The 26,192-nt window shown below is 37.2% G+C and overlaps 2 protein-coding genes and 2 long non-coding RNA genes across 8 annotated transcripts in view; 2 read left to right on the top strand and 2 right to left on the bottom strand.

Annotated features, from left to right (window-relative positions):
• The window catches only part of PLS1 (plastin 1), a 109,169-nt gene extending 93,922 nt beyond the window's left edge, over positions 1-15,247 (top strand). For both annotated transcript variants that reach the window (XM_082393771.1, XM_082393772.1), the window contains exons 13-16: positions 4,801-4,934; positions 5,377-5,500; positions 12,769-12,893; positions 13,130-15,247. In XM_082393771.1, coding sequence (XP_082249897.1) covers positions 4,801-4,934; positions 5,377-5,500; positions 12,769-12,893; positions 13,130-13,265 — 519 coding nt within the window. In that variant the 3' untranslated portion in view covers positions 13,266-15,247. The remainder of the gene's footprint in view (positions 1-4,800; positions 4,935-5,376; positions 5,501-12,768; positions 12,894-13,129) is intronic.
• LOC309629612 lies at positions 8,515-12,761 on the bottom strand. Its single transcript, XR_014245143.1, has 2 exons — positions 11,813-12,761; positions 8,515-11,537 (listed from the first exon to the last, which is right to left on the bottom strand). It is a non-coding gene; the product is annotated as an uncharacterized lncRNA (long non-coding RNA).
• A 157-nt stretch (positions 15,248-15,404) lies between the features above and the next one.
• On the bottom strand, positions 15,405-18,072 carry LOC309629610. The gene is made up of 2 exons (XR_014245141.1): positions 17,890-18,072; positions 15,405-16,420 (listed from the first exon to the last, which is right to left on the bottom strand). It is a non-coding gene; the product is annotated as an uncharacterized lncRNA (long non-coding RNA).
• Positions 18,073-18,094: 22 nt separating this feature from the next.
• The window catches only part of TRPC1 (transient receptor potential cation channel subfamily C member 1), a 72,747-nt gene continuing 64,649 nt past the window's right edge, over positions 18,095-26,192 (top strand). For 2 of the 4 annotated variants that reach the window (XM_082393769.1, XM_082393768.1), the window contains exon 1: positions 18,547-18,721. In XM_082393769.1, coding sequence (XP_082249895.1) covers positions 18,689-18,721 — 33 coding nt within the window. In that variant the 5' untranslated portion in view covers positions 18,547-18,688. Of the gene's footprint in view, positions 18,722-26,192 lie in introns of all 4 variants that reach the window. The other 2 variants (XM_082393767.1, XM_082393766.1) reach the window with 2 other exon arrangements.

The following is a 26,192-nucleotide window of genomic DNA, read 5'->3' as shown; positions in this document are numbered from 1 at the left end:
ATCTTTATTGGAGTATAATTGCTGTACAATGTTGTGTTAGTTTCTGCTGTACAACAAAGTGTATCAGCTATATGTATACATATATCCCCATATCCCCTCCCTCTTGCGTCTCCCTCCCACCCTCCCTATCCCACCCCTCTAGGTCATCACAAAGCACCGAGCTGATCTCCCTGTGCTATGTGGCTGCTTCCCTCTAGCTATCTATTTTACATTTGGTAGTATATATATGTCCATGCCACTCACTCACTTCGTCCCAGCTTCCCCTTCCCCCACTGTGTCCTCAAGTCCTTTTTCTACGTCTGCGTCTTTTTCCTGCCCTGCCACTAGGTTCATCAGTACTGACTGGAGAGGATATGGAGAAAAGGGAACCCTCTTTCACTGTTGGTGGGAATGTAAATTGATACAGCCACTATGGAGAACAATATGGAGGTTCTGTAAAAAACTAAAAATAGAATTACCATATGACCCAGCAATCCCACTACTGGGCATATACCCTGAGAAAACCATAATTCAAAAAGACACATGTACCCCAGTGTTCATTGCAGCACTATTTACAATAGCCAGGACATGGAAGCAACCTAAATGTCCATCGACAGATGAATGGATAAAGAAGATGGGGCAGATGTGACACATATATACAATGGAATATTACTCAGCCATAAAAAGGAACAAAATTGAGTTATTTGTAACGAGGTGGATGGACCTAGAGTCTGTCATACAGAGTGAAGTTAGTCAGAAGGAGAAAAACAAATACTGTATGCTAACGCACATATATGGAATCTTTCATTTAACTTTATCTTTTCATTTAAAATGATGAGTATATGGGAGTTCCCTGGTGGCACAGTGGTTAGGATTCTGGGTTTTCACTGCCATGGCCTGGATTCAATCCCTGGTTGGGGTACTGAGATCCTGCAAGCCGTGTGGCACAGCCAAAAAAATAATAATAATAAAATAAAATAAATGATGTGTATAATTTAAATATATAATACAAATTAATGGACTCAAATTGTTATAACTTATCAATATGGCTACTATGAAATCAACCAGCAGTCGTATGACTTAATAACTATCTCTAGTGGAATAAATGGAAATATAACCATATTCCTGGATAGAAAGACTAAATATTATAAAATTCTTGCAAATTAACTTACAGATGGAAAATAATTCCAGTTAGAATTAGAAGAAGTCTCCTTTTATGTATATGTGGGCATGTGTGTGTGTGTGTGTGTGTGTGTGTGTGTGTGTGTGTTGGGGGATGGAATTTACAAAGTGATTCTAAAGTTCCATTGGAAGAAGAAGTAGGCCTAAATCATCAAGAACATTTTCCAAGAATATTGAGGGAGGAGCTGTTAGAAAATATAAAAAACTTATAAAGCTAAAGTAATTGAAATAGTTTAATAGGTATATAAGAATGGAATGAAATAGAGTAGCCTAGAAACCTATCCTATCCACTTATTATCTATCCTGATGAAATAATCAGAAAGTCAGACAAGAAGTTGTGTGCCAAAATGCTCATCATAGCAATGTTTATAGAACAAAAAAAAAAACTTAGTTGTTCAACAAAGGGGTAATAAACTGGGATACACCCTAAATGAAGTAAAATGTACTATTAAAAAATAGAGTTTTTAGTGTTTTAGTAATAATGACATGGAAATGAGGATACAAAATTGTATATATACATATGAATCTAATTTGTTTAAAACACACACGCACACACATGCACGCACACACACACGTGCACACACACACACGCATTCAAAAAGGACTTCGTCCTCCAAATCCCTAGAATATGTATGTATTTATAGACTTCGAGATTTTTTAAAAAGCCCTATTTTTTTGAAAGAATGACGAAAAGGAAAGGCATCATAATATTAAAGTAATTAAATGGGTAGTATAATTACAAGAGATTTATATATATATTCATATTTTTCAGTATTTCTAGTGGTTGGACTGTCTACATTTTATATTTTATTTGATACGCCTATTATTCTCAGGGGAGTAGAATTCAGGAAATTTCATTAGCTAATTTCACATAGGTTTGTTTTTTTTTTTAGCATCTTTATTGGAGTATAATTGCTTTACAATGGTGTGTTAGTTTCTGCTCTATAACAAAGTTAATCAGCTATACATATACATATATCCCCATTTCTCCTCCCTCTTGCATCTCCCTCCCTATCCCACCCCTCTAGGTGGTCACAAAGCACCAAGCTGATTCCCTGTGCATGACTCTTTTTGAATTATGGTTTTCTCAGGGTATATGTTCAGTAGTGGGATTGCTGGATCGTATGGTAGTTCTATTTTTAGTTTTTTAAGGAACCTCCATACTGTTCTCCATAGTGGCTGTATCAATTTACATGTAACAGGAAAACAAAACTGAACCACTCACTCATTATATCTGGAATATTTTGTTAATTATAAGATGTCTCAATCATATGTATAATGCTTCCTTTCAGCAAATACTAGCTATTTATAGAATGAAACACAAGGCCTGAAATAAGTTCAAGATGTTTTAAAATTAAAGAAGCAGTACTTTCATGAAATGGTATCCAGGGAATTATTTTATGGACTTTGGCATTCATCAGCGGATGTCACTTGCTTCATTTGTAAAGTTCATAAAGCTGCACCACTTGAATAGTCTTTCTTCATTATTTCTTCAGTATTTCTTTTCTCTTGGAACTCTGTATCCCATTATGTAATTTTTCTCATTTTCCAAATGATCTAAGCCTCACTTTTGAAGTGCTTGGTAATCATTTCTTCCATTAATTCTATGAGACTATATTCTGCAATTTTTTCGTGCTTTGTATTCATTCTTACCTTTCACAGGGTCTTAAACTTTTAGCCCGACAACTCTAGGAATTTCCAAGGCTCAGTTCTTGGCCTAATGCTCTTAACTTTCTGTATTTACATCCTCAGAGAGCAGATTCCTTTTTAGAGTGTTAAGTACTACCATAAATACGGTTACCTCTAGGAACCTAATTTCTTACTCTTTCTCTAGTTTGGTACCTCTCCAGATCTTAGAAGTATTTTGCCAAACTTGAAATCAAATGTTGCCGAAAAGTCTTTTCCCTTACGCTAGCATCCATTTCCAGTTTCTCTTTCACTGCTGGTCACATCAACATCTTAGCCCTCTAGACTATTAACCCTGAGCTCCTTTCTCACCGTCATTCCCCTCAGGAACTTTGGTCAAACTAACCATAAAACAGGTGGCCCTTCATTGGAACACATTTTACATGAGTGGTTATTACAATTTGCTAGAAAATTGTCCTGTTAAAATGAGTGGCAGTGGAAAATATGCTGTTTTTTATCTCTCCTGTTCACACTATTACATAATCAGGGCTCTGCTATTTTCCATAAATTAGGAATTCATTTTTTTAAATTATGTGCATATTTCTATTTGGAAGACCAAATCTATAATATTAAATGACTAGTAGGAAAGAGAATTTTGGACTATTATCTCCATGCATGTAAAAAAATGAATACATATCAAAGATTTGATTTAACTTACTAAGGGTACCAGGCAAATATTACAGCAGGTTCAGAGTATCTTCTTGCATTTTTATTTGTAACAGGCTGACCTCTGGGAATTTGGATTCTCTTTTTGCAAGTACAGTACCCATTAATTTGTACAAATTCTGTTATTGTGGGGTCCTTTTCTCACCTTTCCTGGAAATATTTTCTTCTCCTTAGAAAAAAGTGTATCTTTGTATCTCAGGTTTACTTGTTTTTTAATGAGGCCTTAACTAACTTGGGAAAGAAAATCAGGAGAAACCAGTTATACTGTTTTTCTTAACAAAATGTTTACTTTATTCTAAAAAAATATTTAATCACCTTTTATTACTGGTGATATTATGAGATCTTACAATTTCACTGGGGGAAAGGTAAATATATATATGTATGTGTGTATATATATGTACATACACACATTTATATATATATGTTCTGAGGTAAGAAGTATAGTACTAGATGACTGGAGATAATAAATTTCTGTAGAGCCCAGGATAGACAAAAAAATTTTAATTGTACTTATACCATTGGAAAGAAGTAGTTAGGTAGATAATTTACTTGGTGTTCATTCATCAGATTCTTACTGTAGACAGGGCACTGTGCTGAGTCCTGGGCTAGGGGTGGGGAGAGTATGATACAGATTTGTACACTTTATAGTTTTTGCCCTTTAAAAGGAGCTTATGTATGGTTGGCAAAAGAAAGTTCATAAAATGCTAAGTATAAGTAAAAGATGGTGCATAAGCATTATAAAATAACCATGATTGGCAGTTCATCAAGGGATGCAGATGATACGGTTAAGCTTAATCCTTTGATGAAGAAAATTGGCTAAAAGCTTAATTTTAAAGGATGAGTGAGATCTAGATATAGAATATTGGAGATGAAGTTAGATTCTTAATGAAACAATTTCTCTATTCCTTAATTTTAAATGTAGACAAAACAACATTGATTACCTCTATTGATGAAATGCAGAAAACTGGGTTTTTAGTCTCAGATTTGTCACTAATCAGCTGTGTAATCTTGGACAGTCAAGACTTTTAGAGTAAGAGAGGATCTTTAAACTTTTCAGCCAGTTGTTTCTCTATCTAGGTTAACCCCTCAGTGCTTTGATATGTTCAACTATAAAATGGGAATAGTTATTTCCTTAATTTCACTGGGTATTAGGAAATGAAATTCTGTCATATAAATTTTCAGTGTCATCATAATTATTTTTCAGATGACTGAACTAGGCTGGCATACATAAGAAATATATTTAAAAATTTGTATTATACCAAAACGTTTACTTACTATTATTTACAGATCGAAAACTGTAACTATGCAGTGGAACTTGGGAAGAATAAGGCCAAATTCTCCTTGGTTGGCATTGCTGGGCAGGACTTAAATGAAGGGAATTCCACACTTACTCTGGCACTGGTGTGGCAGCTGATGAGAAGGTAAAGGCTGATTTGTTTGTGACATCACTGTCCGTTTCCTTCAACAAGTCACTGAACTAAAACTTTAGCTATTTTTGAAGAATAGCAAACACAGAAGAAACATACAATGTGAAATATATTAATTTTTAAATGATTTGTTGTTGATAATAAATTTTTTATAATTATATTTTGTTTTAAAAGTGGGTCAATCTCTAGAAACACAATTACTTTTATTAATGCCTCTGAAACACTGCTTTGTAAGGAGTTGTTTTAATTTTTTAAAATACCATATAGTAGTTTTTGTTTCTGATTACTAAGCTCTGTACTAGAGCTTGCCAGACTAAAATTAGAAATATTTATTAGAACTGAAATATTTCTTAAATATTCATCTAAATATTGATATAAATGATGTGAGAGCAAATTTACCCCTTTCAGTCTTAAATATGTATCTCTTCTGTTACAGGTACACGTTGAATGTGTTATCGGATCTTGGAGAGGGTGAAAAAGTAAATGATGCAATTATCATTGAATGGGTCAATCAGACTCTTAAAAGTGCAAACAAAAATACTTTTATTTCCAGCTTCAAGGTAATCAAAAGCTATTTAAAAATTTGGGGGGGGGGGGAGAAACTAAGTTTAAGAAGGAATTTGTATTGGGAATTACATTGGTTTAGGTTTAGAATTACATCAATGTTGTATCTCAGAAACACACAATTGATGAGCTTAGGCATACTGATTATTTGGCATGTGTAAACCAGAAATATTCCGTTTGAATTCTTATCTTTTTGACTGGTTAGCCTATTGAGTATAAATGCAGGTTAATGTTATCGGACTTCAGTCATCTAATCTTAAAAAAGAAATTGAGCCAAAAATCCAATTGTCAAATGGAAAAAGAAAGATAAAAAGACATTGCTTATATAGGACCTATAATGTTTTGTGCTCTCTAGCAGCAGTCTCAGAATTGTATTGACATCATTTCCAAGGCATAACAGAGCCAGCCAAAGCGAGTCAAGCGGGAATTGAGAAAACTGGTAGGAAAAACAAAATCTTGTCACCTGGCTTCATAACGGCACTTAACACTCACTTCCGAGCATTTGTGGATGATTCATAAAGCACTCAAAATGTAGTCTGCACATACATACCGGCTAATCCTCATGCATTTCCATTGTGTTTCGCTTTTGCATGCAAGCTGATATTAGCTACAAATAAGCAAGTCTGCTTGTACACGTTCGTTCAGTGAACCTTGTGTTTGTGATTTTATTATATGTGAAAAATGAGCCATCAATTTGTATTTTGTTGGTGAAATAAGAGTGCAAATAGATGAAACCCTAAGCTCTCCCAAGAGTTATCTAACCATCTTTATTTTCTTCTTTGCCTTTGCTATATATGTTTGACAACATGGTAGAGCAGAAGAAATGTCAGATAAATTCAATCTTCTGTTCTTTACCAAAAACTGAGCCCCAAAGCGGACAGCTGGATGTTGACAGAGATGCTGCCTGAGTCCTAGTTCAACTGTTTCTTTCTTTTCCATCTTGGAAGGAACTAATGACATTGAGTTTTTGTTGTTGCTTACTTTTTTTAAAAAAAAGAATTTTTAGTCCGTGATTTGTCTTTATATATTTTAGATATAAAACACAACTTAAAATGTAAAACAGGAAAGGGGACATATAAAACTCTCTAATTGACAGTTACTCTTTAAAATTGTTATACTGAAATTATAGACATTTGTACATTAATTTGTGAAAAATAACAAGCAGGTATATCATTAAAGTAAATACAATGAGAAAATATTTAGAAGCACATTAATAAATATTTATTGAGCTCTAACTATTAAGTAACATTTTTGGTAAAGAAAAAGATGTAAGAAATTATTTTGGCTCTCACACTGTTTGCCATTTACTTCAAAGACAAAATTTGTATAACCGAGAAGGTAACAATCCTACAGGGTAAATGTTAAAATCCAAAGAAATAATACAACTAATATTATGGAAAAATCTAACTGATCATTTCCAACTGAATGGTTAGTGGAGACAGTTGGACTTTATTTGAGCATCAGAGATGGAGGCAGGATTTGAATTGGTGGAGAACAAGAGGGTAATAATAAGCTAGAAGGGGGTCCACCTTGAATAAAGGCAAGTCTGAGAAGGTTAGGAGAAATAGTCTGGCTAGACAGGATTGTTTCTAAGGGATATAGTGCAAGGTATAGGCTGGGCCAAGACTGTGGAGGAATCTGGCCTTAAAAAGGACACTGATAAGGGGAGTAACGTAAGCACAGTACTTTAGGAATACTGTTCTGAAGGTAGGGAGCAGGATGGGTTGGAGCAAGAGTGGTGTAAGTGCAAGGAAAGTGCTGAGGCAGAACTCAAGGTGTGAGGTGATAAGGATCCTGGGTAGGGGTGGCAGATGGGCACTGGGAACTTTAAGAATGGATAGTTATTTGCAAAAGAACAGGTAGGGTTTGGCTTCTTGACTTAGGGAAGCACAGGAAAGAGAGAGGAGTTAAAACTGGATGTTTGGGGCCTGGGTAACTGGAGAACTGATAACAAAAATGGGGATGTCTGAGGTGCAGCTGCTTTCTAAAAAAGGCAATGAATTCAGTTTTAAGCTTACTGAATTTGAGGTAATTTTCAGGAAATGAAGAGTTGGATGAAAAGAGATATTAAAACTAGGATTACAAGCTTGGTGATCAGTTGAACAGAAGATAGCGTTGAAAAATGGGAGTACACAACCCATTTAAGGGAGAGAGCTCACAGAGAAAAGCAGACTTGAGACTATGGTTTTACTAGAACTGAGGTGGTAGAAACATATTGCACAAGTGCTTGGCATTTATATATACTTGATAATAAAACCTTTAAACAGAATATAAATAAGAAATATAGCAGTGCATGCTAAAAAATAGTCGGGCTGGGGAGGTTTTTTCCAACTCAGTGTGTTATATTTGAAAGCTATGATAAATGGTACTAGTAAGAACCTATTAATCATCATCAAGGCAGTGCTGTACCCAGAAATTTTAGAAAAGACAAATTTACCCGTTTTAGTTGCAAAGTAATTTTTCCTCACCAAGAAGATGAGGAGGTGGTATATCAGCTAATGACAATAATCATAATTACCATTTATTGAGTCCTATGTGTCATTATGCTAAGCATTTCACACATTGTTGTTTCTTTTAATTCTCTCAACTCTATAAGCAAAAAGGTGAGCCATTAGAAAAGTTAAATACCTTGTCCACTGTCATCAACTATTAAGCAGAAAGCTGGATTTCATATCCAGATCTAACTGCAGGCTGAAAGCCAAGCTATGGAGTTGTATGGCCCCGGGTTTGACACAGGCTTAGCCACTTCTTAGCTATGTGACATACTGCTCATTCATTCCATAAATATTCAAAGCTTACTCCGTGTCAGGTACTTTGCTAGGTGCTGTGAGTACAAAATGCTCTCAAAGAGCTCACTGTTTAGGAAAGGAGGCAAATAAGAAAACAGGAATCACAGTATGGGGTGTTAGCAGTGCTACAGAAGTCAGCTAAGGAGAATAGGGAGCATGTGAGGAGGGCATGTGTTTTCCAGAAATCTTAGCAGTTTATACTAACAGCTGGGTTACATCTCTTATAAATTTATTTATTTATTTATTTATTTTTGGCTGTGTTGGGTCCTCGTCTCTGCGCGAGGGCTCTCTCCAGCTGCGGCGAACGGGGGCCACTCTTCACCGCGGTGCACGGGCCCCCCACCACCGCGGCCCCTCCCGCTGCGGAGCACAAGCTCCAGATGCGCAGGCCCAGCAGCTGTGGCCCACGGGCCCAGTCGCTCCGCGGCACGCGGGATCCTCCCAGACCAGGGCTCGAACCCGTGTCCCCTGCACTGGCAGGCAGACTCTCAACCACTGCGCCACCAGGGAAGCCCTGGGTTACATCTCTTGATGAATAAAACTGATTTTATCTCTGGCTCACATTTAGTATCTATGTAACCTTGGGCAAATTATTAATTTCTCTATACCTGAGTTACCCCATATTTAAAATGGAGGTATTAATAGTATCTATCTTCTGGGTCTGTTGTCAAGCTAAATAAGTTAACACATGTAAATAGCTCAGTCATACCTGGCACACATTAAGGGCTCAATAAATGGAGCTTACTACACTACACTACTGGTACTGCCAATATATAAAGGGCATCGTGGAGAGGTTCCTGTTGTGATTTTTTTAGGGAATTTTGGCGGCCACAACACTGTTTTTCCACTTTTATTTTCAAAAGTGACAGGAGGAACAATGGAATGGAATGTCCTACTAGTTATGTATATCAAATTAAGAGAAGAGATGGTACAACTCACTAACTTGAAAATCAAGGGCTTCCCTGGGGGCTCGGTGGTTAAGAATCCGCCTGCCAATGCAGGAGACACAGGTTCGAGCCCTGGCCCAGGAAGATCCCACATGCAGTGGAGCAACTAAGCCCGTGCGCCGCAACTACTGAGCCCGCGTGCCACAACTACTGAAACCTGTGTGCCTAGAGCCCATGCTTCGCAACAAGAGAAGCCACAGCAATAAGCCTGCGCACAACGAAGAGTAGCCCCTGCTCGCCGCAACTAGAGAAAAGCCCACGTGCATCAACGAAGACGCAGTGCAGCCAAAAATAAATAAAATAAATAAATAAATACATTAAAAAAAAAAAAGAAAATCAAGCCAAACTCTAGACTAGTTATCTTTAATATTCTAGAAATTCTTTTTGCTTAAGTAATTTCTATATGATTAACTTAAGGAAAGTGAAAGAAAAATTATGAAAATGTATTTATATACTAAACCAAGGGTTTTACAATAACCCCTGCCCTTTTTGCAGTAAAATGTCTTTCACTGATAATATGCAAATCAGGGGAGCTGGAAGATAGGCCTGTTTTTTTGGAAATTGGAAGATAAGGAATCCAATATCTTTAGAAACTTAAACTTTTCATTCAACTCAGTAGAAGTTTTTCTCAAGGTGAATCATAAGGAAATAGGTGGAAAAATCCTTGTTTCCTAAACCTAAGTTAAGAAATATTTAAAATACCACAAAAGGGTATAAACTTTCAGCTATAAGATGAATAAGGTCTGAGAATCTAATATATAACATGGTGGCTATAGTTAACACTCTTTTGTATAACTGAGATTTGCTAAGAGAGTAGAACTTAAATGTTTTCACACACACACACACCACACAAAATACATACATAAGTGAGGGTGATGGATGTATTAATTAATTAGATGGGAGGGATCTTATCAAATCATCAAGATGTACACGTTAAGTATCTTACAATTTTATTTGTCAATTTTAACTCAATAAAGCTGAATAAAAAACAAAACAATTTTCCCCAAACTTAAAAAAACCCTCATAAATATGTAAACAAGTAATCAAAATATAGCACAATTAAGCCACTTGTCTGATTGTGAATCATCATAGAAATATTATATGAAAAGCATATAGAAATTTTTAATTTATTATAGAATGACATGCATGTTAAGCTTTAATTTTAGAGAGTATAACAGTGTACATTAGAGTCTTCTAGAAAGCTTATTAAAAATGTAGATTCCTAGCCCCATCCACAAATAATCTGACATTACTTTGAGTGCAAGGATTAATTTGTGCTTTTACTAAGCACCTCAGGTGATTTTCATGTAGGCGGTCTGCAGGCTACACATTGAGAATGTATGTGTGAGAGTTTTTCAGAAATAGAAAAGATGCCCCAAAACCAGATCTGGATTACCAGCATCATATAGACTTAAGGACCCTTATTATTTTTATCCCTCTATTTCTACTTCACCCCCCAAAATCTGTTTCATAAAATGAACATTCCTGAAAATGAAGAATATAAATTTTTCTAAAATTAATAAATGTAGTAGATCATGGCCCCAAAAAGAACTTTGTACTCTTCACATGGCTTCAAATTGTTTTATCAAACATTTATTAAGAACCGCATTTGGGGGGCTTCCCTGGTGGCACGGTGGTTAAGAATCTGCCTGCCAATGCAGGGGCCACGGGTTAGAGCCCCGGTCCGGGAAGATCCCACATGCCGCGGAGCAACTAAGCCCGTGCGCCACAACTACTGAGCCTGCATTCTAGAGCCCGTGAGCCACAACTACTGAAGCCTATGCGCCTAGAGCCCGTGCTCTGCAACAAGAGAAGCCACTACAATGAGAAGCCAGCGCACCACAACTAGAGAAAGCCCGCGCGCAGCGAAGACCCAATGCAGCCAAAAATAAGTAAATAAATTAAAAAAAAAAAAAAAAAAGAACCACTTTTGGCCAGGAACTGTACTAGATGTCTTCATTTATCTTAATATTCCCAAGAATCCTGTGACAGTTCCATTGTAGTGATTAGGAATGGGTGCCTTTGGCTTCAAGTAACAGAAACTCAAAGTGATTTAAACCAAAAGTAAAGGCACAGAACAATAGCAAAGATCCAGAGGCAGGGTAGACATTGGGACTGGTTGAGCCAGTAATTGAGGAATGTCAATCAGCTTTTGTCCATCTCTGCTTTGCCGTCTAAAGTGGTTTCCTCTAAAGTTGGTTTTCCTCTTGCTCATTGGATAGCTGCTGGTTGTGCCAGAGGTTTCATCCTCTCATTCACATTCAGGAGGGGGTGTTGCTAGCTTTCCATAGCTCTTCCTGGATAGTAAGGGCCTCACATTAAATTAAATTAAATTAAGTTAAATTAAATTAGTGATTGCCAAATCACTGTGGCAATCAGATGGGATTCCTCCCTTTGGCTTTTTTAGACTATTTTTTCCAACCTTTTTTCATTATTGTTTGCCTAATGAGTCTTTTAGACATTTTCTTCCTAAATTCCCCTCCCCCCATGAAATTTTAATGCCATAGATATTAGTATATCTGTTATTCACTGTATTGCTCTATACGTAAAAAGAATAAGTTTATCACCTTACCCGCAGAATAAACGGTCTACACTAATTCAGGGTCGCTCTTGGAGCTGTGGATGGGGTTAATTTTCCTTGAAGCACACGTCCATATATGGATACAGAGCAAACATGTGGGTTCTGGTAGGATGGAGAAAGTAGTAAGGAGTGGATTCTGGGTAGGCAAGCGACAGTTGCTACTATTCATGCTGAGAGACAAAACAAATAATTTGTTCAAGTGCTGGTAAGTTGTACAATCAATTCAGACCAGGATTTCTGACTTCAGTAGCAGTGTTCTATCCACTAGAATTTCGTTGTCCATTTTTAGTTGCCTTGGAGGAAACTTCAAAAGTGGAGAGAATCTTGGGCGTTAGAGTCAGACAGTCGTGGGTTCAAATACTGGTTCTGTACGTACTGGTTGTGTGAACAGGTCTTTTGAGCTTTCTGACCTTCATGTTCTTCATTTTAAAATGAGAGATTATAATTTCTTTATTACTAGGCTGTTAGGATTAAACAAACTGAACATGTAAAGCAACAAGGATAATGCCTTTCTAAATATTAGTTCCTTTCCACTATTATTTTAATTTTTCTTTCTGAAAAATATTAAGTGAAGGCTTAGGAGTCCATGGTGTAAGAAGAAGAATGTTACTAGAATTTGCAAAACTATTCACTTAAAATTCATCTCCTATTCCCTTTCAAAAGTTGTTTATTTTTTACAGAATGGATACTGTAGTTAGCATACTTTAGGAATTGTCACATCCACAAACCTTATTCCAGGTATGATGACAATTCTCTATACTGTAAGCTCTGTAAGGATGAAAGGAAAAGCATATTTTAAATGGTTTGTGATTTGTGTTGTTTGCAGAATAGCTGAATGTTAAGTATAATGAAAATTTATAAATTGCTTTTAGTTATATGGTTATGATCTTCTGGTCTGACATTTACAAAAGATGTTTATGAATGTTCATCTATTCTTTCTTTTCTAGGACAAATCTATTAGCACTAGTTTACCTGTCTTGGATTTAATAGATGCCATTGCACCAAATGCAGTTCGTCAAGAAATGATCAAGAGAGAAGACCTTTCTGATGAGGACAAGCTGAACAATGCTAAGTAAGCCTTTATGGTTTATATTAGAACATAGTGGCTCTTTTGTTCTTAATCCTTGCAGGTGAGGCTATTATGTCCTTAAAATTCACAGTTTTAAGTACAATTTATGTGAGGAATATGATTTAAAGACTCACAAACTTAACTTTCTTGTAAAGTTAACCTTGTCAAAATGTTTCATTCTTTTGTTAACATATATTAAGTGAAAACAAATAGCAAGATATTTTTCTTGTCTTTTCAAGATATGCCATTTCAGTTGCTCGAAAGATCGGTGCCCGGATATATGCCTTACCTGATGACCTCGTGGAAGTGAAACCCAAGATGGTTATGACAGTGTTTGCATGCTTAATGGGAAAAGGACTGAACAAAATAAAATAATGAAACATTTATTATGATTTTCTGCCACATTAAACACATTGAATGCCTCACAGTTTACAGAATTCTGAAATGTAGTGGGTATTAAAACCAGAGATTATTTGTATGCTCAACACAGTTGTATGAATCATTAATGAATTTAATATCCTGTTCATACTAGCTAGGATTTGTTGACAATTAATTTACCAGTCGATACTAATAAGAGTGTGTTCATTTTCAAGATGATATTTATGATTAAATTATTGTTTCCTGAAAGTCTCATTAAAACAAGACTAATTCATTCTTTTTCATGGTTCAAAAATGATCAATGCAAAACTTTTTCTGCAGGTCCTGCTGTGAAATGTGTTTTGATTTTGTGTGTGTGTTGATTTTGATCATAAATGTATTCAAAGTCATAATCCAGTTTAATCCTTTTATTTTTTTCCTCCAACTATGTGAAGTGGTCCAAAACTTTAACTTTTCTGTAAATTTCTATACTGTCTAAAATTTTTAAGTGACAAGTATTGTTCATTAACATTAAACTTTTTTATATATAAGGACTAACTCATGAATAAACTTCAAAGTACATTCTCTTGTATAAGTAGCAGGAGCTTTTTACTTAAAACTTAATTTTAACTGCATCGATACTTTACATGTACTGGTTTGGTAATACAGCTTTAACTATGACATGCAGCATATATATGTTGGTAAGATGTTATTAGAGAAATATGTGTGTACATATACATATTTTGCACCTGAATTACCCAGGTTTTCTTAAATGGTATGTATACAGTCAACTCTCCATATCTGATGCATGCATATCCAATGGTTCCACATCCACAGATTCAACCAACCGGCGACCAAAGATATTTGAAAAAAAGAATTCCAGAAAGTTCCAAAATGCAAAACTTAAATTTGCCAAGTGCCAGCAACTATTTCCATAGCATTTACATTGTATTTACAACTATTTACATAGTATATTAGGTATAAGTTATCTAGAGATGATTTAAAGTACACGCAAGGATGTGTGTAGGTTATATGCAAATACTAAGCTGTTTTATATAAAGGATTTGAGCATCTGCGGATTTTGGTATCCTTGGGGGGGTCCTGGAACCAGTCCTCTGGATACTGAAGGATGACTGTATTGGTCAGTTAACCAACATTAAGTAATTATTGTGCTCCCACTAGGTGCGTAACACTTTTCAGTTTGTAGCTATCTGGTACATGAAGATTTCTTTTAGAAATATTCATTTTGGATGTGCATATAGTTACTTTTCAACTGACTTCAAACACTGGCTACAGCTCTCAAAACATGTTGATACCATATTATTAGCTTCATATTACACGTGCTAATTTTTGATATTCTAGCCCTAAATAATTTAGAGTATGCCCACTGAATATCTTTAGTAGAAAGTAACACAAAGCTAATATTCAACATATTTTCACATTTTTCCCAGTTTCCTTCAAATTGGCAATGTTTGGTTAATGCTTACGTTACTTGGCAGTAGCTATGCTTCAGACCTATTTTTGTCTGAATTTTTTAGCAGTAGACCTTTTCTGCTAACAATTGAGTTCAGAAGTTTACTTCCTTCATCTTCCACTGTTAGTGCCAGTGACCAGTACTGCTGTGCAACAAAAAATGCTGTCACTTTATCTCACCGGGAATGAGTAGTCTAAACCCCCCTTCTACCATGGATTAAAACATACGTGATGGTAAGAGTACAACTACTCATGTGTTTAGAATAGAATTTTTTAAATGAAATCATCAACAGGTGGAACTTTGAAATATATTCTACAAAAGAGATTTCCTTTATCATTTGACGATTGTTTTCTTACATGAAGATTAAAATATGTTCTTGCTCTTTTGTGAGATTATTTAAATCGTTTCCTCTTGATTTTTTTCACCATTATATTCACTAAGTTATCTGATTTACATGAACTTTGGCACTTTAGAGTGTTCTTTTTCTCACAAAATATATTTAATAAAAATTCTGTGTATGTACAAATGTGTCAGTATTTCATTTAAAGAAAAATATATAACCTGGAAAATTAATATATCATAAACTTATTTTCCAGAAAAGAAAAGAGAACAATTCCTACACTAATGAGTAAAGCAACAACAAAAAATTTATTGTTTTGGGAGGAGTGAAGATGGTTCTATGATTCTTTTTTTTTTTTTTTTTTAAATATTTTCTGTACCTCTTAGGGTTGTGATTTTTTTTTTTTTAATTATTTTTATTTATGGCTGTGTTGGGTCTTTGTTTCTGTGTGAGGGCTTTCTCTAGTTGTGGCAAGTGGGGGCCACTCTTCATCGCGGTGCACAGGCCTCTCACTATTGCGGCCTCTCTTGTTGCGGAGCACAGGCTCCAGATGCGCAGGCTCAGTAATTGTGGCTCACGGGCCCAGCTGCTCCGCAGCATGTGGGATCTTCCCAGACCAGGGCTCGAACCCGCGTCCCCTGCATTGGCAGGCAGACTCTCAACCACTGCACCACCAGGGAAGCCCTATGATTCTTTAACAGGAAGAATTTTAGGAAAGACCAAGTACATGATTACTACAAATTTAATTTGTGATGAAATAATTTGAGTTAATCAACATAAATTTGTCTATTATGATCCAGGTATGATACTAGACACTGGGGATTCAGCTGAGAAAAATACAAAGTTTTCTGGCCTCATGAATCTTATTTCCTAGTGGAGAAAGAGAGACAGTAAACAAATAGGATTTGTAGATGGTGATAAATGCACTAAGAGAAATAAAACAGGGAAATGTGATAGAGACTTAGGAACTGGGGTGAAGATGCTTTTAGTTTGGGTGGGTCAGGGAAGGTCTCTCTAAGGTTGTGATAGGCTGAGGTATGCATGGTAGGAGGAGAAGCCAGATGAAAACTTCAGTAGAAGGAACAAGTGCAAAGGCTGTGAGGCAGGAAGAGTCTTGCAGGCATTTTAAGAAAAGAAATAGGCAAATGTGGCCTAAAAGTAGTGAGGGAGAGGTAGAGAGTTTGGAGATGAAGACAGGGTCTATTACTTATAGGTCTAGATCTGAATCTGGATTTTCTGTTCTCCATCACAACTGGAGTTGTGATGGCTCTTCAGTATATGAGGTTCGGTGAGTTGCTTTAAGTAACGTGCTGCTTCTGAATCTTGCATGCTTCTGAATCTTGCATGTTCATCATAGCTCTATCATCGGTTTCCATATCACAGATGAAAAATAAATCATATAGAGGATCTTAAAATACCCCAACTTACACTGGATGAAAAAGGATCCGAGAAACAGAGAATATTCTGCATCTGAGATGATTCAAAAAGACTTCTGAAGATATAGTTGCTACACTAGCTTACTTTGAAGGAGGAAAAACCCTCTAATACTTTGGAATGCCTCCTAGGATTATCTCCTAAAGTAAATTGGAATTCGCCTGAATCTAAGAAATCAGTCCAGCCCCGGTGGGAGCCTTATGGAAAAGGAATCACCTAAACACAGAAGGTTGAAAAAACTTCAGATTAAAATGGTTTCTATAGTTCTGAGCCATCTGAATTTTTACCCTTAAACACTCTGGAACTTTTGGATGGGTCCGGGTTAGAGTTGTTCTGCTACTGAGAAAAAAATTTTACTGGACTACAAAGAGTGTGTAAGCACACTCAGATAAACCCAAATATGTACCACTCCGTTCACTGGCCACAGATTTACAACGAGCAATTTTGACATTCCACTAAATACACAAACTTAGAACTATATTAAACATTAGAGAATGGGGCAGATTTATGATCTACTAGAGATAAAGAAAAAGCTAAAATGATTTAATAGATAACTGTTTTGAAGTAAACACATAAAAATGTTTGGAAAGGTGGGCAATCTTGTCTACCTAAGGCCTCTTAGAGAAGATCGAAAGAGCACTGTGAATGATGATAAAGATATATTTAGGAAATTTGGGAGTTAGAGTTGGCCGGGACAGGGATGGAACAAATCAACCTGAACAGAATAGGAAGTATTTCTCTCAAATACATGTACTCAAGTAAATTTATGTATTGCCTTAAAAACCTAAGCACTATGGGCGCAATTTAGATTTTTGCACAGTTGGCTGTGGAAAGCAATAATTATTCGAGATACAATTTCCAGTCCCCCTCCCTCAGCTTTTAAAGGTGCAAGAATCTGCTTTAAATACAAGCTTAATTAAAAAAAAAAATATTCAAGGAAGTAGCACTTACTGCACTTCGGTTAGCTTTTGCTTAAATAACGCTCATCTTCTAAAATCTGAGTTATAAACGTGAAGATGAACAAGAAACCACGGTAAGGACTATGACGTAGAGTAGATCCTAAAGATGTGCTTATCCAATGGGTACATGCGAATAAATGTATGATACTAGAAATGTTATGTCAATTTTATAACACAAAGGAGTTTTGTGTTTTTTTTTAATACGGTTTTAGAAACAAGGGTAGCTAGCCCAACATAATTACACACAGACGAACACAAGTCTGGTGGCGTGGCGAGGGCCCTGTCCTTTCTGCTTTAGGCAGAGGACAAAGGAATATGCAATAATTCAACAATTCCACGGGGGGGTTTCGACTAAACGTTAAGTCATCAGAGGCTCAGTGAACCACCCCGCTGCATGTTTAACTTGTGCGCAGCCCGAGACGGCGGGGAAATTACCTCAAACCTGCAACCTGGTTGTGCAGAGAGTACACCCGGCCATTCGCCTTTTCCTCCGAGGCTGGAAGCCGACCAGGGGGCGGTGCGCTCGCGGACCCCGCCTCCGCCCCAGGTCCCGCCCACCACCGACCCCGCCCCGTGGTCGTCGCTCTCACCGAGCGGAAGATGACGTGAGGGGAGCTGCGAACATCTCTGGGCGCAGCTCGGTCGGCGGTTTCACAGCCCTGGAGCCCGGCTGGTGCAGAATCGCCTCTTGGAGCTCCTGTCCCACCGATTTTCGTCCTCCTCTCTGGCCGGGCCGCCCCCCGCGCGGCCCCTGCGGCTCCTGGCACGGCCCCGCGCTCGGCTGCCGCCCTGGCGCGGGCCACTCTGCCGTCCCCGGACGGGCGCGGACCTGCTCGGCCTGGGCGCCGGCGGCTGGGGAGGGGGCGCTGGCCCCGGGGCCGCGCATGCGCCGCCACCAATTTGGGGCTGTCGGTGGAGGGCGAGTGCTGGCTCCGTGGGGAGGCGACGCCCTTCAGGGCCAACGGGCCGCGCGCCGAGGCGGCCGTGGGAACGACTCATCCCTTTTCCAGCCGGGGGTCGGGGCTGGGGGCGGGGTCGGGGCTGGTGGGGGCCCCGCCCCCGTCTCCTGGCCTGCCCCCTTCATGGGCCGCGATGATGGCGGCCCTGTACCCGAGCACGGACCTTTCGGGCGCCTCCTCCTCCTCCCTGCCTTCCTCCCCATCCTCCTCTTCGTCGCCGAACGAGGTGATGGCGCTGAAGGATGTGCGGGAGGTGAAGGAGGAGAACACCCTGAATGAGAAGCTTTTCTTGCTGGCGTGCGACAAGGGTGAGAGCTAGGCCCATTTCTCTGCTTCTGGATGCCCGTGTCCTTCACACCCCTCATACCCAGCCTCAACTCGGGGCACTCCCTCTTCCTCGTGCGCCGAGCGTCTGTTCGCGCCGCGCCCGCTGGACCTCTCGGGCTGCCCGGCACCGCCTCTGCCTTGTGAGTGCAGAGCTGTCGGGCGGGAGCAGCCGCGGGTGGCGCCCTCCGAGCGCCGCACCTGGGGAGGCGGCCCAGCCCGGTGGTCTCCTTTCGTGCGGTCAGGTGTCCAGGGAGCGTCGTGGGGGCCGGGACCCTAGGGTTTCAGCCTCACCTGCGCTACTGACCACTTGCATGACCTGGTCTCCCGCTTGGGGCTTTAGTTCTTTCTTTCTGGAAGCCCAGAGGTTTTGTCTAGTTTTGGACCTTTCAGTCCGAAAAAATCCCATGTCCTTGCTTAAGGTTTCTCCTGCTTATGGGCTCTCAGCTGGTTTTTTGTTTTCTTTTTTCTTTAAAACCTTACTTGTATTATTTAACTCCAGCCACCCGGTGCCTTGGTGTTCAGTGACTGTCGAATGGCATTAGGTATGTCAATATCCTAGGTGGACATAAAGACAGCACTTTATGGAGAAATTCTGCCTAAGTTCCAGAGTTTCTCCAAATTTATGGAACAACTTTGTTCATGCTTTTTATTAGAGAGGAAGGTTTATTGCTCCTCATCCTTCTTTGGGAAATAAAGGTAGTGCAAAATAATTACAGGGCAAAAATGTGGAATATATTTAATGCGTTTTCGTTTTTTAAAAAAATCTGGAAATCGTCACTTTTATGGCCATAACAAAGTCTCCTCACTTAAGCATGCTTTCTATCGATGAATATAATAAAAAGAATGGGAAATTGATTGCCCTAAGACTGCTTTTATTTCCTACGTGTAAAAAAGTGCTGTAAATTTTCTCTTTCTAAATTTATTCAGCTTGCCTTCCAGTGGCCATGCTTGCTTAGGAAAAATGTTTAGGATCATGCAAACTTCCAAAACATAAACCCAAAGGGCAACTTACACTGTGAAAAGATTAACTACAGAGTATTTTTTTTGTTTGTCTGTATGTGTTTTTTTAAAAAATAAATGACAGCCTCCTTAACCTCCTTTACTGCTTTGAGATAGGATTTTATTTATACAACTTTTTGAAAACACATTGATGTATAAACAAAGTCCACCCCTGTCCATCATGAGTCTTTTTATGATCTTATGTAATAGTATTAAATTATATTATGAAAGCATTTGTGAAAGTCCACCATGGACAGGTTCATACAGTCTTGGAAATGTGAAGAAACATAGAATATATGTCTATAACCTCATAAATATCAGTCTGTGGATTATGTAAAATTATTTAGTATTTCTGGAGTGGATAGTCTGAGTTCTCTTCCTTCAAAAATTCTCTAGAGAGGGGAAGGGAACAGGTTGTGTTGTACTAGAATTAGTAAGTGTCTGCTACATCTACCCCAGCTTACTGAGCTATGGTTATTTTAAAACAAACAGAAATTATGTCAAGAAAGGCAATTTAATATTCCTGTCAAACTGAGGACAGAGGAATGTCATAATGGAACATAGCTCGAATAAGTACTTGTATGGTGTGTATATTTAGGATTATTGCATGACATATCTCAAAAGAGTTTGAATGTATGACAGTTCTGTAGCCTGTCCAGTAGTGCCAGTTGAAATAGCCTTGATGTTCTTTCTTCGTCAGTTTCCCTTTTATAATATTATTAAGATCCTTGGAGAGATTTGGCTTTTGTGGGTAGGGTGGAAAGTAAATATGCATGCTTTTTCTCCCCCATATAAATTAAAACTTTTTTTAACAAGTGAGATTAAATAGGTATTTTCTGTTTCAGGTATGTTGAAATGAATTCTTAGGTTAGATTTGGAAAAATGGCTTATTTCTTACATGTACTTATGGTATACATTTATGCTGAAAACATATATTTGAGTTATAGCAGTTTTTTTTTGTTTACTTGTTTATATTCACTAATATTGTTAAACTTTTTTTAGCGTTACCCAAACCAGATCTAAAAGTGAAAAGTTTCCTGAAGTAACTATAGTTTCCACTATTACTTTGGAGCTTTCATCAAGCCAAATGGCAGACATTGACTGAGACAGCTTTTGGGGTAGAGTGCATATGCTTTTCATAGATGATTTCATTTAATCCTCACAACCCCATGAGCCAGATGTTGTTATCCCCATTTTATGAATGAGGAAAATGAGGCTTAGCAAAATTTTAGAATTACTTTGCCCAAGGTTACATTAGTTAGTAGTAGAACTAGGATCTATTTTGAGCCTGTGCTCTTAACCACTAAGTTTTGATCTAGTTGTAGTTGAATGAATGAAAATCACTTGTGTTAGAAAAGACACATCCATATTTGGATTTACTAATTGGAAGTTAAACTTGCTCTCTGTGAATGTTTTATTAACTGTGGTTTCCATGGATTATATATTTATCCAATAAAAGTAAAAAGCTTTAATAGCACAAGAGCAGATCCACTCTAGAACATCTATGTTTCTCATCCTTTTTTCATTTATCAAGTTTACACTACATGTGTAAAATGTCCGTAATGTATTCCACTTAAGGAGAATTCCTAAAGCAAAAATTGTGGAGATGGGGTTTTGTGTTTGTTAGTGGATGGGTGACGCTTTGAAAGGTGTGTACAGATTAAGGAGTAAAGAAAAAAAGGTAGGAAAGAAAACGATTTTATAGTTTGATTTTATAGTGTGTACAGCTAGCTTTTATGTAAATTATTAGTCCAATAGATCTAGGCAAGCGCAGATCCAGGTAGTGGCCACTTAATAGTGGCTATTGTTGATCTTGAAAGTGGGTCAGAATCATCTCAAAGGTAACATCGGTTCTTTTTCGTAAAATTTAGAAGAAAAAGTGAATTGAGGGCTCCTATGCTAGTTATATAAAGCTAAGTCTGGCCCCCCACCCAACATAAAATTCTCAGAAAGTACACATATTCTTTTTAGACGTAGAATGCTGCAATTCAGAGGTAAAGGTTAATTGAAACCAGAGTGTTGTTTTATGGAATATTAAGCAGTGATTCTTACCACCCAAGTCTTTTTCCTTTCACACTGAGAATTAGTATGGTAATGAGCCACTTATATTTGTGGGAGACAGGGGTCTAACTTCAGACCTGCTGGCTGGAGAAAGAATTAATACCTTTATTTAGGGAGCACCCAAGCTAAATATAGTTGTAAATTCACCTCTTTGAAAGTAACTGTTGAGTAGATGGTAGCTTTAGTATTAAACCCTGTAATTTGCTGATGATCAGTAATCAGTTCTTGTGTAGAAAAAGAAAATGATGAAAGGATTCAGTCTGGATTCAGTCCCTGCCAACTTTTCATGAAGAGCATTTTCAGGAAATTCGATTTGCAATAAATAAGTCAGGAGGCCCTTCTTGCAATTTCAGCATGGAGTCAGGGATGGAGAGAGCTGAATTTCACCTTTATTCTTGGGCTCAGTCTAATAATCTAGATCTTGTGTCACCTTTGTGGTATTGATTTGCTGCATTGTATGGAGGGTGCTTTGATGCCTGAACTCTGCTTAGACTTTGCATACCTTTGGCTTAGCATGCTTTTGAAATGGGTAACATTTCTGGGAGAAGTAATATTAAGCTGTTGTTTTAATAGCACTTAATATATTTAATGGGACTTTTTAAAAAAGCTATTTGAAAAGAGATTCTGAAGTGTTTGGGGTTGGAGAGGATGGTGGTGGGAAGAAAAAGTGCAGAGTACTGGGTACTGCCAAGAAGTTTTGTGTCAACAAGGGACACCTAATGTTAAGAGGTATGTGCTGTGAGGGAAGAAAACTTTGCAGAAGGGAGAGGTAAAGAGGGTACTATATACAAAATTCTACAGGCATTTCACAAATTGTCATTAGTATTTAAGCATTTAAGTATTTTGTACAGGAGAGTTTTTCAAATCACCAGTGGTGCCATAGTGTATGGTTCATCTTTATTTTAACAAAAAAGACTCTCAAATCACCAGAATCTTGGTGGATAGTTTTATTATAAGAGGCTAATCATTGAGCAGCTAGCTGCTTCATAGTAGTATAATACTGGCATTTCTTTGTAGTGATTCCAGAAATGTGCTTCTTTATTTCATTTTTAACTTGCTGTTCTTTTCTATAATTCATCATCTGACTATTTATCAGGTTAATTTTGTTAGGACACTGGAGAAAGGTGCTTTATCAAGAAATAACTGACTACATCCCTGTCCTTTAGTAGCTTCTTCTGTACTGGAGATGCTCTCTTGTGCTCTTGTGAGGAGCAGTAAGGGAAATAAAATGTGTTTGTGCCTAATAGATCTGTCTGAAGGGCAGAAACAAATGCTCAATTTAACTTAAATGGCCTATTTATGATTTGGAAGATGGGATATTCTTAGTATACAGTCAGTCTTTTATCTGGGCAGTTAAAAAAATGTAACCCAAGCCAAACCCCTTTACCTAGTATATTATAAACTTTGGGGAAGGGTGTTAAAAGATTAAATTTTATTGTATGGGTATTGTTGCAACCTAAGAATAATTCCTCTTCTTCCATGCTTCCAGTGTTAGAAATATCTTCCTTATAACTGGCCACCAAGTTTAATGATACTAAGAAGTTTAAGATCTAGGATTAGTAGTTTAATATGCAATGAGTTCAAAAGCTATCACTAAGAGGTAAGTAGTGACTTTTAAGAGCCTAAACAAATTATCAGGACTAAAAGAATTCCAATACCATATCAGTATAGTATGAGATTCAGTGGAATTTCTTTGGATGCCAAAACTTTGTGACCTATAGAGTGGTGATAGCACTGTTATTAATAGCTTCTGTTAATTAAAAAAAAACCCAAAAAACTCCTATGTTTATTTTCTGGTCATATTTGTTGCTCCATCACTAATCCTTTTATATTTTTTGTAGCTTAATTTATATTGATCCATAGTGTACTTTTTCAGTTCTATAAATATGTATAATTTAAGTGTATGTGAGATTAAATTTAAGCAACACAATAAATCCTTTATGAAACTGTATTACTGCATACCTGATATTAACTAAAGTTTTATACAACTTGTAACATCACTGTGAATTAGATCTCAAGTCATATACCAGACTCTAATTACAAAGTAAACATTGCTTCTAATAGATTCAAGAATATGTTAATAATTTTTAATTTATAAACTAATTTACTCTAAAAAAATCAGCATTACCTTCTATAAGTATAATTTTTTCCTGCAGCAATCTGCTCTTTTGCCAGGTGATATTCATTATCACTAATAGTCTTAAGTAACAGACATAAATGGCTAAGAAATTATAGTAATAATTGTCTTTTTCCAAAAATATTCAGAGTACTACGGACAGTTCAGCATACCATGTTTCTGAGTATCTAATTTTGAAGGTTTCATCCACAACAATGTGATTACAAACATGTTGGGGTCTATGATAAATATTGGGTTTTGCACATTTGGTAAAACTACATTTTAAATTGTCTTCACTCTAAAAGTCTTGCATGTGTGTTTTTTTTTTTTTTCTTTTTAGTATTTGGTTCAAACTAATTTGAAGTTTGCTGTAGAGTTAACATTTTAATCAGTATTGTCACTATTTATATTTCCAGATCCAACAATTGAATTTGATCATGGCTTTGTATTTTTTTTACTTCATCATTCTTTTTCCTCTTAATAATAAAATCTTCTGTTTTAAGTGTCTTTAGTAATAGTTCAATAAGAATGTTGCAGTTGCCATAGTCAAAAAGTTTGTTAGAAAAACTTGGTTTGAAAAACTTTACAGATTTTTTGACAGATAAATTCTCCCATACTTCACAACTAACTGAAAATTTGGTTACTATAAAATTAAACTGACCAACATTAATACTCCCATTTCAGTGATGTTGAAATTTACCATCATATGTCAGAAAATAAAATGAGATGCCAATGAAGAAAAGATGATTACCAGTTCTTCACTGATACTATAACATATCTCCACTGTCTTTCTCAAGTTGGCCAGGGTGAATATATCACAGTTGGCCAGGGTGAATTTGTTGCTAAGGATCCATGGGATTGCAACAGTATTTTTTTATACTATTTCATTTTTTTAAATTGTTGGTTAGGACTCACTACATTGATTTCATGACTGCTAATGGGTTTCAACCTACAGTTTGGGAAACATTGGTGTAGAAAAATCATAGTGGGTAAGTGAGAGAGTGGCAACAAGGTAAATGCAGAATGATAGCACGGCCCAGGTCCCATAAGGCTTAGTAAGCCACGAAAAGATTGTGGCATTTAAAGTGTGATTAAAAATCTTGAGGATTGAAAACCTGATATGATTTGAATTTTAAAATGATCACTGTGAATGCTGGGTGGAGAGTGGACTAAAGAGGTGGTGCTAGAGTAGAGGTGGGCAAACTACAGCCCACCGGCCAGATCCACCCACCACCTGTTTTTAGAAGGCCTGTGAGCTAAGAATGACTTTTATATTTCATATTTCAAATGGTTGGGAATAAATCAAAAGAAGAATAATATTTCATAACATGTGAAAATTATATGAAATTGAAACTTGAGTGTCCATAAATATTTATTGGAACACATTGGAGCTCATCGTGTACATTTGGTCTGTGGCCACTTTGGTGCTGCAAGAGCAGAGTTGAGTGTTTGCAACTGGGATGATATGGCCCCAAAAACCTAAATATTTACTATATGGCCCTTTATAGAAAAAGTTTGTTGACCCCTGTACTGGAGTGTAGGCAGCTGTATCAGTAAAGACGTTAATGCAGAGTCCAGGAGAGAGATGATGGTGTCTTGAACTGGGGGTTACAGTGTACATGGGTACAAGTGGATAAGTATGGGAGATACTCTGGAGAGGGGACTGAGAAGTTTTGCTGTTGAATTTGGATACTGGTGGAACTGATCGAAAAGGTTTCTTTTTCCTTCACTGAAAAAAAGACAACCATCTAGCCAAAAAAGTAAATGGATCATGTTGTGTTTCCTTCTATATGTTATATTCTAAAAGATGAAAGATGTATGTAACTATTAAAAGCAACTTCAGTGTAAAATGAAAAGCATTTCTAAATTTGCCTGACCCAAGAAGGCATTTTTACTTGTAATCCTTGCTGTATAACTAGCTTCTTGCTATATATTTTAAATGTACTCACCTCTTCTTACATATACACTCATCCTAAATATTAAGACTGTTCTGAGCTTTCTGAATACAGTACATTGTTTTAAATGGCTTGCAAATATAAACTTTGGTAGAATGCTTAGAAACCAGTCTAGGTTTCCTATAGGTTCTGTGACTATAGTTTATAATTGTTCATCTGCGTGAGTGTGTCAGCCATGACAGGGTGGAAATTTTTATTATTTTTAGGGATGAAAATTACTTATTTGGTTTTGATTTCTAAGGTTTTTTTTCCTTGTATAGCCCCCTAACTGTAATGGGAATAGTGTATGAAACCTTAAAGCTGTAGAATCTGACATTTGCA

Source organism: Balaenoptera borealis (assembly GCF_965194805.1).
Source record: "Balaenoptera borealis genome assembly, chromosome: 5".
NCBI lineage: Eukaryota > Metazoa > Chordata > Mammalia > Artiodactyla > Balaenopteridae > Balaenoptera > Balaenoptera borealis.
The sequence above is the reverse complement of the archived record's forward strand: the minus strand, read 5'-3'. Positions and strand labels throughout refer to the sequence as shown.